The sequence below is a fragment of the Arachis hypogaea genome, chromosome 2 (assembly GCF_003086295.3).
Source record: "Arachis hypogaea cultivar Tifrunner chromosome 2, arahy.Tifrunner.gnm2.J5K5, whole genome shotgun sequence".
NCBI classification, from domain to species: Eukaryota; Viridiplantae; Streptophyta; class Magnoliopsida; order Fabales; family Fabaceae; genus Arachis; species Arachis hypogaea.
The window spans coordinates 20,348,499-20,359,428 of NC_092037.1; the positions used below are offsets into that span (position 1 = coordinate 20,348,499).

Here is a 10,930-nt window from a genome sequence, read left to right on the forward strand (position 1 = left end):
AACGCACGATAATGTTTTCTTTCTTTTTTTTCGTTTAGGTTAAAATGCAACTTGCATTTTTTTCGTTCCCTCCAAACGCAAGTTGCATTTTATAGAACCCTAAATATGCAGGTTCACAATTCTACATAACACACCATGATATAATACGTGTGAATAACATCATTTTTATTTCCATTCTTAAATTATTTTCTGGCAAATAACAGAAGCAGAGTTTGAAATAGGTTTTATTTTATTTTATTTACTACTATCTTTTAAAAGAAAGGGAACATTAGAGCAATACTTGAGGGTTTATATATATATATATATATATATATATATATATATATATATATATATATATATATATATATATATATATATATATATATATATAGGTCAGGTTGCTTATACGGTTATATTCCTTCTTTGGGCTGGAATCCTTCTCAAGATCTTGAATAATGCAAGATGCTTTGTACGGGAGCTGCCATGTTTACTTTTTTTTTAATGGGGTTGAAATTGTAAATTTGATAACTTCAGAAATCAAGCCTGTCAGATTAAGTGAACTGACAAACGGAGCTACATGAATTTCAATTCCTTTGGAACGGTCTAGTGAATTGATCACAATAAAAATAAGGGAAAAATGTGAACACAAATCACACGAATCAAGAAATGAGACAAAATTTATCAGTTGTATTCCTCAGTTGCTTTGTCTGTTTTTCTGGCAGAATTACATTAACATGCCACTTTATCAGAAACAGGATACATGAGAAATTACAAGTTTTATCTGCCAAAAATTAATCATTTTGACATACCCCGAGATATCTTAACAAAATATTCACCAATAGATTCATTTACTAGATTACATGAAACTAACAAAACTATATAGATCTAAGTACACTGAAAGAAAAAAAGAAAAAGAAAAAAGAATCTGGTTTTGCTGCTGGTAAGGGAATCAACTCGTAAACTCACGAGGATTTACTCCTAAAGTTCTAAGCTCTTTGTGGAGACCTAAACTTGTAAACTTCTAATAATAATTTTAAGAGTTAACACGAGAGTTTGATAATCTAATTTGGTTCCTCAAATAAGGCCACTAACTGGTGAAGTGCTAATATTTTGCATTCCCTTGTTAGCTTCAAAAGTTTCATTGCTCATAGCACTCTTCCTCCTTGGCCTTGCTTCTCCGAGCATCATTATCACATCTCTCATGGAGGGTCGATCTTTTGGTAGTTTTGCAGTGCAAAGAAGTGCTATTCTGAGAACCAAAAGCATCTCTTCTTGAACATGCTTGGAGCTTCCTACACTAGGGTCTAATGCTTCTTCTAAGGATTTAGTCTCTATTTTCCTTCTAATCCACCCTACTATATCTACTGATTCTCCAAATTCTGGATCCAAGGGCCTCTTTCCTGTTAGAAGCTCCAGTAATACTACACCATAACTGTAGATATCTATCTTTTCATCCACGTTCAATGAGTATCCATATTCTGCAAAATAATGAAGCACTTAGATAGTTGGCAATGTGAATCTTATGCATCTGAGAAAGAGAAAAGTTATTTTGACTAATCTTCATATAAATCATATGAGGAAACGTCGATTTTGTCCTTCAAGTTGCACTGGTGTTAGTTCTTGCAATTTATGGAAAAAGAAAATAGGACAGCTTAGTACACAAGCATCCTGTGTTAATGTAGAATTTAGAGAATGACTGCATCCAGAGAGTGTCATGTAGACAATCTAACCTAATAATTACATATTAGTGGCTGCTCTCACGGCTTGAACCCGTGACCTTGAGGTCACAGGGACAACTATGCTCCAAGGTATGGAAACGTGTTTAAAAACAAAAGGCATATGAAATAAGTGGGATACTAACAAAATGGTTATCTTGGTGGACTAATTCGAATATATTCTTGATTGATGTTACCCTAGACGTCAAGTGGAATGTTATGACATAGTGATGTATAAGTGTTTAAGGACTAACATGATTCATATTTGCAATTTTGTCAAAGACTAAAGTTAACCACTACTCTAAATAACATGATGCTTTTATTCAATCCTAATAACTATGCTGTCATTGCTATGATCTTTTTGACCATCGTACTTGTTAAGCTTTCTAAAAACAAAGTAAACATTAATCCTACATAAAGTAAAAGTAAATTCTCACCTGGGGCAATGTATCCGTAGGATCCAGCAATCATGGAGACAGTTTCATTCTTATGCATCATCATCTTGGCTAACCCGAAATCAGCTATTCTTGCCTCGAGATTCATGTCGAGCAGTATGTTACTCGACTTGATGTCTCGATGGATAACGGCCGGATGACAATCATGGTGAAGATAAGCGAGCCCCTGCGCGACTCCCAGAGCAATGTTATACCTCGAAACCCAATCCACAAGCAATCTTCCAGCTTGCTTGCCATGCAAGGCATCCCCAAGGTTTCCATTGTGCATAAACTCATAAATGATCATCAAATCAGTGTCATTATAAAGAAATCCTAATAGCCTAACAATGTTCCTATGCCTTAGCCTCCCTAGAAGATTCACCTCGCCGACAAGATCATCGCTGCTTCCCACTTCAATATCAGATCCTGATCTCCACAATTTCTTGACTGCAACAACGGTACTTGATTGTGCTATCTCGGCCTTGTAGACAACGCCGGTTGCCCCCATTCCAATCACATTTGTTTCCTTGACGCAGGACAGAATATCAGTACTTGTAAAATCAACCCTCTGAAATGCCATCAATCGCCACGGCCACCGTTTGTTACCCTTATAAAATCCATTTGGGAAGAAGCACAATCCATTGGTGTACCATCTCATGTATAATGATCTTGCAGCTAAAATCGCAATTGCAACAGCAAAGATTGTTGATACTCCAATGATCCATCCTAGAACAATATGCTTTGTATATGAATTTCCATGGCTTGACGAATATGAAGATGATTTGGCACATGGAGGGAGGACACCACCACAGAGGCCGGCATTGCCAGCGAGATCATTCGGATTAATCGCTCTTAGCACACCATTTGCAGGGACAGGGCCTTCTAGCTTATTGTACGAAACATTGAATGTTTCCAACGCCGGCGACATACCAAAGTTTTCAGGTATTTTACCAGTCAGAGAATTGTTAGCAAGATCAAGAATGGACAATGTAGGCATGCTCGCTATTGCTTTCGGAATTTCTCCAGTCAATTGGTTGTTCTGCATGTTTAATCTCACCAATTTCTTACACGAACCAATGCTAGCCGGAATGCTTCCAGATAAGCAATTCCAAGAGAGATCAAGGACACCAAGCAAGGGACAGTCCTGCAACTGATCTGGTATTTTTCCTTCCAAGTTGTTGTTGGAAACAATGAAGGTCTGAAGATTTGTAATGGAGAAAATCATCGAAGGAAGCGAATAACAGAGCTTGTTTCTTGAGAAATCAATGAAAGAAAGCGACGTTGAAGAAGCAATGTCATCCGGAATTCCACCGGTGAGAGTATTGTTGGCCAGTTCCAATCTCTGAATCTTCTTAAGCTTGCCAAAACCAATAGGAATCGTCCCTGAAAGAAAATTGTTGTGAATTCGAACGCGAACGAGGGAAGAACACGAGGATAAACTTGCTGGAATTGGACCAAAGAAACCGTTATTAAAGAGTATAAGCTTGGTAAGATTCCCCATGGTGCAAAGATTCTCTGGAATCTCACCAGAGAGTGAGTTGGATGATACATCTAACCACTGCAATGGTGAATTCTTTCCAAGGTTTCTAGGCAATGTCCCTGTCAATGAATTGTTCCAAAGCTCAAGAACCTGCAAATGATTCAAATCTCCGATGCCGGCCGGAACCGGACCGGTTAACCGGTTTCGCATCAGATTCAGTAGCTGAAGATTCTTGATCTGACTAATTTCATCTGGAATCTTTCCAGATAAAATGTTATCCGAAAGATCCAAGAACATTAACGAACTCATGTTTCCGATTTCCGGCGGAATTTTCCCGCCAAAACTGTTCTTGTACAAGAAAACCGTCTCCAAAAACTTGAGTTTCCCCAACTCTTTTGGAATTTCACCGCCAAGATTCCCCTCTGCTATATCAAGATACTTCAGATTCGTGAGATTACCGAATTCCGACGGAACTCCACCGTCGAATTCGTTGTATCCGATAATCATAAACTCCAGGGAAGACAATTTTCCGATCTCCGCCGGAATTTCGCCGGTGAGATTGTTCCCGGAGAGTCCGAGATACTTCAAATTGCGCAGTTCACCAAACGATTTCGGAATGGAACCTTCGAAGAAGCTTCCTCTAAGATCAAGTGTTTCCAACAAAGAAAGATTTCCAATCTCCTCTGGAATCAAACCTGAGAAATTGTTGCTTGACGCATTCAGAGTCACAAGCTGCGAAGAAACCGTTGGAATTGGAAACTCGCCGGTGAAGAAATTCTGACTCACGTCAAGAACCTTCAGTGTGGTGACGCTAACTACGGATTTGAAGAGTGATGAGTTGAATCCATTGCAGCAGAAGTTGAGAGAAGTGAGGCTCTTGAGTTTTGTTACGTCGTTGGAAACAGTGCCAGTGAGATTCATGTGAGAGAGGTCAAGCTTTTGAACGGATCCATTTGAGTTGCACCATACACCAGTCCAGTTACAGTGGTGAACTGGAACTGCACCGTGCAGTTTCCAATCCTTGAGGCTGTTGAATGGATCAATGAGACCTTGTTTTATGGAAAGCAATGCAGATGTTTCATCGTTATGAGCAAAACAAGAAGAGAATGAACCAATGGTATAGCATATGAGTATGATGATGAGAAGGAATGAAAACTGTGTTTTCAGTTGCATGTTAGTTATTGTATGTGTTTGAATTATTCTTGTGGTTTTTGAGAAATCTATCTCTCAATTTTTTTTTTGCACCATCTGTGAAGACAGTGTGTTGTGTCAGTAGTGAAGGAGAATGGTGGTGGTGGTGGTGGTGTGTGATGTGGGGATGAACACAACAATGACACAGATAGTGATGTGTCTAGTTTTGGTAATATTATGCTTATGAGTTATGATTTGGCATATGAGTAAATATGATCATGATATTATATTATGTTATTATGACAAGGCCAATAATATAAATAGGCTTCTTCAATTATTTTTTGACGTCTGACGATATATATTATTTGCATTTATTTTTATCTTGTACTAACATATCTATTAATATAATTTTACATATTAATTCGTCCATCATGTATAATTAAAAATTCACAAACAAAAACATCAAAGATCAACGAATATAGTTATTTTGTTTAGTTGTACTCTGTTAACAATTTCAATTTCAACTCCAAGAAAATAATTACCAATAAGCCTTTGTCAGGATGCTTAAAAGATAAAAAGAAAAGAAATAATCAGTTCCACTCAAGAAAAGTAAGTATTGTAAATCAGCTCTATTTTTTTCTTTAAGCTTTACCTCATCCTGCAAGTAAATAAGGAACTTAAACTCTTTTCGAGTTATCAGACAAACATTTAGAAGATGATTGATTGTCCATAGCAATAAAAGCATTGTGAACCTGCATACAAAATATACAAATATATTTTACATCAGCGTCATAGTGTTAATGTTGGAAGTGAATAGTGCATAAAGTTAGTCTCATATCACAAAAAATAAGAAAGAAGAAGAAATTTATAAAATAAGAGACTCATTAATTTATTATCTTAAATTTAATGGAAGGACATATATATCTATTATTTACTGTCATAAAAAATTTAATTAATAATTTTTTAAAGCTAATTAATTTAAAATCAAAATCTTTAAGAATATAATTGTGACTTTGCTCGTAAAATAAAAAAAATCATTATAAAATTTATAGTTATATAAAAATAGAAAGAATATGCCAATTGAATATGAAAGAAAAGTATATTTCTTTTTTCTTTTTTTGTCACCAGAAAAGTATATTTCTCTTTGTCGTTTGTATTTCAGAATCAGATGGCAGTGTTTTATACTTTACAAGTTTACATAGTTACAGACTACAGTGAAGCATTTGGACTTATTGGAAGTTTCTCCGACATAAAACATGGGAGAGAATAAATGAGAAGTATTCTGACTTTTTTATCCCCGGTTTGCTTTGTTCATTTCTTCTTTCTTTCTTTTTTAGTTAGGACTTAGGACTTAGGAGGCAAGCTCAGGCTTTGGTAATTTTATCCAAAGAATTATAAAATGTATTTTATGTTAAAGTTTTTAATATATAAAAATATTCACATGCATGCAATGGTCTTATTTTCGTTCTCGTGTTCATCGTTTTTGTTCCAAACAATTTAACTATTATTTTTCATGTTTCTTTTTCTGAACATTTGATCTACCCCACCTTTCTAGTTTCTATTTTGAAGCCTCAAATGGAATGCTTTTAAATATTTTCCTTAAGTAAACCAATTATTATATAACGATAATATTAGGAAGACCAAAAAAAACCGCAAGAACTTGTTAAAATTTAACCAATTGACATGCAACTGAAGGCGTGATATTTCGTTTGACCAACGAGTTTAAAACAAAAATTAAAAATAAAATATATATGGAACACTTTTATAGTATTAGAAACTTTAAAGTGAGATACATTTCATAATTATTTTTGGTAAAATTATCGGTGGCCTTTCTGTTAAAGAGAACTACCAAATTTTAAGCCTACGAATCAATATCTTACATTTAAAGTCAATGCCAAATTTCTTGATGCATTGTTGCATTATTAAGTTTAGTTAGTGTATCGAAAGTTCGTAACATTGTTTAAGATATCAATTTCAAACTTAATGGAGGAAGTGAGGAACAATAATATGGAAGATATTGTAGTTTCTTCCTTTTCAAAAATTGATCATGAAGATTGTTTCTATTCTATTATTTCTTTATTGTGAATCCATTTTGTATGGCATAACCTTCTAGCTAGGAAGATTGAGAATAAAGGAATGAAATAACTTATACGTTTTTATCTTGCAATTTAACTAGTATGGTTTGGATATATTTAAAAAAAAATTACCAAATGTATAACTAAGTATGCCGAGGAGATAGTTAATTAAGGAAACGTTATAATAACCTGTTTGAGCTTTCATTTAGCAGCTTTCTAGACTTTTCCGTTTGAGTTTCATATTTCCATTTAGGATAAATAATGATATTTGAGTAAAGTTTCTCTTTTTTTTTTTTTCAAATAAATAAAACCCATCATCAATGAACTGCGCATCATGTTTGATGATCGAGAGAAATGTATATAAATAAAAAAATATATAATCATGGTATGCATATATAAAAAATAAATCACCAAATTAAATCAGTCAGTTATATATATATAATATATATATTAAAATATAAAATATTAGTTTTGTTATACATCTAATTTTTTTTAGCAATTAAATCTAATTAAATTGATTTAAATTCAACCAAAACTAATTTTATTAGTGTGGCGTGTTTATACGCTCTAACTCTCCAGCTAATAACATAAACGGTCATATTTTATGTTCCTCTTTTTTTTTCTTCGCGTGTTTTCTCTTCATCATTGTTCTTTTATTGTTGCTGTTGTTGTTGTATTTTTTTTGTTTTTTTCTCCTTCTTTCTTCTAATTCTGCAGTATTATGTATTTTTTTGTTTGATTTTTTTATTATTATTCTTGATAAGAGAGTAAAATAAGAAGAAATATGAGAAGGTAAAACAAAAAGAAAAAGATGAACAAGAAAAGAAGAAGAAGATGATGATGAAGAAGAGGAGGAGGAGGAGGAGTTTTGAATTATGCAAAATTTATCAGAAAATAACACCGAAATTTTTTAAGCGTGACACATTTTTTAATTTTGACGCCGAAATTTCTTAACCGTGACACAAGTTCTTGTTAAGAGGATGAAACAAGAATTATGAGAATGTGAAACTATAAGAATGTGGGAAAAAAATTTGAATTGTGTTGAATTTATCAGAAAAAATAACACTGAAACTTTTTAACCGTGACATAAAAATTTCTTATTGACATCGAAATTTCGCTAAAAAATACAGAAATGTCTTCTTTAATGCCGTATTTTTTTTTCTTATTCTTTTTTTCTTTCTTTTATGCTGCTATTACTTCCTCTTTTAAGAGCATTGCTTCTCGTATTAGATTTGAATGAACATGTTTGTACTGTATTACAATCTTATTTAGTTAAATGAGTGTAGGTTCACACTTATTGAATTGAACTCTTACTAAAAACAAAAATAGCACTGAAATTTGTTTAAATTGACACCAAAATTTAAATACAATGATACATAATCTTATTGAATTGATTTCTTACTAGAAACAAAAATAGCGTTGAAATTTGTCTAAATTAACACCAGAATTTAAATACAATAATACATAATGTAAAAAGTAAATTGCATACTAAAAGATCACATTGACTTTATAGAATGAAACAAGATAGCACCGAAATTACTTAAAATTGATACCAAAAGTTCAGTAACAAGACGTAAAAAAATATTAAATCTTTTTAAAAAATATTATACATTCTGTGAATTGAATGCTTATCTCATATATAAAATAACACATAAAAACTAAAAGATAATACCAAAATGTCTTCACTTTAATACCAAATTTTTTAACTAAATAAAATTTATTTCATGAAAACTTGAGCTGCAGATTCACAAATTTTAATAGAAAAGAAAATAAGTGAAAAATTTGTAGATAATACAGCAAAATTAAGCAGAATAAGCGCAACAATTTGAAAGAGAATTAATAGTAGCATTTATGTATAAGAAGAAGACGACGTATTTGATATATAAAACAACACATAAATTTTTAAAGAATAACACTGAAATATCTTCACTCTAAAACTTAAATATTTTCACTCTAACACCGAAATATCCAACTAAATGATGTGATGGAACTAAAAAATTATTTCATGAAGACTTGAGTTGCAGATTTACAAATTTTGATAGAAACAAATAAGTGGACAAAACTATGGATAACGTAGCGAAATTAACCAAAATAAGTGCAAAAATTCGAAAGAAATTTACGTATAAAAAGAAGACGATGATGACAAGGATGATGATGATGATGATGACGATGATGATGAAGATGATGATGATGGAGGAGGAGAGAGAAAAAGAAAGGAGGAAAAAAATTCAATTGAAAAAAAGAAAAAAATGGGAAGAAAATTCAATCAAAAAAAAGGAGGAAGATGAGGAAGAAGAATTGGTACTAGTAATGATGATACCAAAGATAACAAAAGAGAAATAGGAGGAAAAATGAGAAGAAGAAGAATAAGCATCAGCAACACGAGTATAAAGAAGAAGAAAACAACAACAATAAAAGCGCTAATATAATACATTATTATAATAATTTAATTGGACTTGGTTGAATTTAATTAAATATTTTATGTTTATATATTTTGCCTATATTTTTATGAAATCCTGCTGGTTTCAAAACAAAATAATATATATCGTTGTAATATAATGCTGCGAGCCATTATCGTCAATCATCAGCCACTTATACATAGTTTAAGCTTGGTTTAGTAAAATTAAAAAATATATATTTGTATTATTTTTAAATACATATATTTTATTTTATATTTAATAAATAAAAAATTACATATTTATGTTTATATATTTTAAAAATTAAAAATATTTTTGAAAATATTTTAAAAGATATTTAATTTTTAAAATTATTTTATGTTTATTAAAACTAAAAAATTTAATATAATAATAATTATTTAAGTTATTTTAATATCTATATCTATTACATAACTTACATAAGTACTATATATTTTAAAAAATTCTCTTTCAAAAGTCAATTTTAAAGGGCTATCTAGTACTATAGCCATGAGTGGCATAAACGCATACACATTTATCATTGGCCACATAATAAAAGCAAATTCAATTGAACCAGCCAAAAGAGGAACCTACATTAAGCACTGTTACAAAAAGAGTAATTTACATAAATAAATAGTTTGGGATTAAAAATTATATAAATATTCTAAACTAATTTTTATTATACATTCTGTTCTGAACATCTTTTTACGTTATTTCAATATGATATTAAATTTGATGATTAACTATTAAAAATTTATATTCATACCAATTAATGTTTAAGAAGATGAAACAACCTCTTTAGAAAAGAGTTAAATTGTTCAATAGAAAATTTACTCATTACTTATCTGAATATACTGTTGAGGGCTAATTTTAAGAGGATTGAAATTCGGAAGTCAGTGATGGAGAAATTAGAAAACAAACTTTACAAGTGGAAAGTAGGAGTGCTATCAAAGGCAAAGACGCTTGACTATTATTAAGGTTGCGCTTAATAATTTTCCTCTGTATTACTTGAGCATCTTCAAGTTACCGAAGACGGTAGCAAAGAAGATCATATCCATCCAGTCAAAGTTTTTTTTGGATGAGAAAGATGATAAATCAAAACTTTCCACAGTAAGCTGGAGTACAATATGTTACGTGACATATAAGTTGAGAGACTAACAAACTAATTATTTAATTACTAAATAGCTTAATTAGTTAGTTAGTGAAAATATTTATCACAAAGTGGTTAGAGTAGAGCACTATCAGCTACTATGCATGTGTATGATAATATAGTGTGTGCGTGAACTTAACAAATGAGTTGAACTTAACTCATTATGTCTATGCTTGTATATAAGGTTTGTCATGCCTCACAGTTAGTTGAGTTTTACCATTTTCTGATTCAAGTCACATTTCCATCGTTCTCTTCTCTGTTTTTTCTCTGAACCTGCACATTCTCTTGCTACTCTCACCACACCTTCAACATGGTGCGGTGAGCATGGACCCAAAGAGGGTAGCATGTGCAAGAAGTAAGGAATTGAGGAAGGAAAAACTTGATCTCTGTGCCTCAATCATCAATTTGAAGAGTACATAACTCCAATTTCACAAATCAGTGAAATTAGGGGAGAGATGGCAGAACCATTCGCTGTGAACTCGGGTTCATCACATTCTGCAATAGAGTTACAAAGAATTACTGAAGTTCTGAATCAAATCGCTTCAATTC

The 10,930-nt window shown here is 32.0% G+C and overlaps 1 protein-coding gene across 1 annotated transcript; it reads right to left on the bottom strand.

Annotated features, from left to right (window-relative positions):
- Window positions 1-649: 649 nt before the first annotated feature.
- On the bottom strand, window positions 650-5,033 carry LOC112740989 (uncharacterized). The gene is made up of 2 exons (XM_025789749.3): window positions 2,135-5,033; window positions 650-1,460 (listed from the first exon to the last, which is right to left on the bottom strand). Exons 1-2 carry the CDS (start codon window positions 4,782-4,784, stop codon window positions 1,057-1,059), a joined length of 3,054 nt encoding a protein of 1,017 aa, XP_025645534.1. The 5' UTR covers window positions 4,785-5,033; the 3' UTR covers window positions 650-1,056.
- Between the last annotated feature and the right edge of the window lie 5,897 nt (window positions 5,034-10,930).

Coding starts and splice junctions, on each gene's coding strand:
- LOC112740989 (XM_025789749.3), bottom strand. CDS start 4,784: ATGCAACTGAAAACACAGTTTTCATTCCTTCTCATCATCATACTCATA. Junction 1,461..2,134: donor CTACGGATACATTGCCCCAG/GTGAGAATTTAC, acceptor ATTATTTTGCAG/AATATGGATACTCATTGAAC.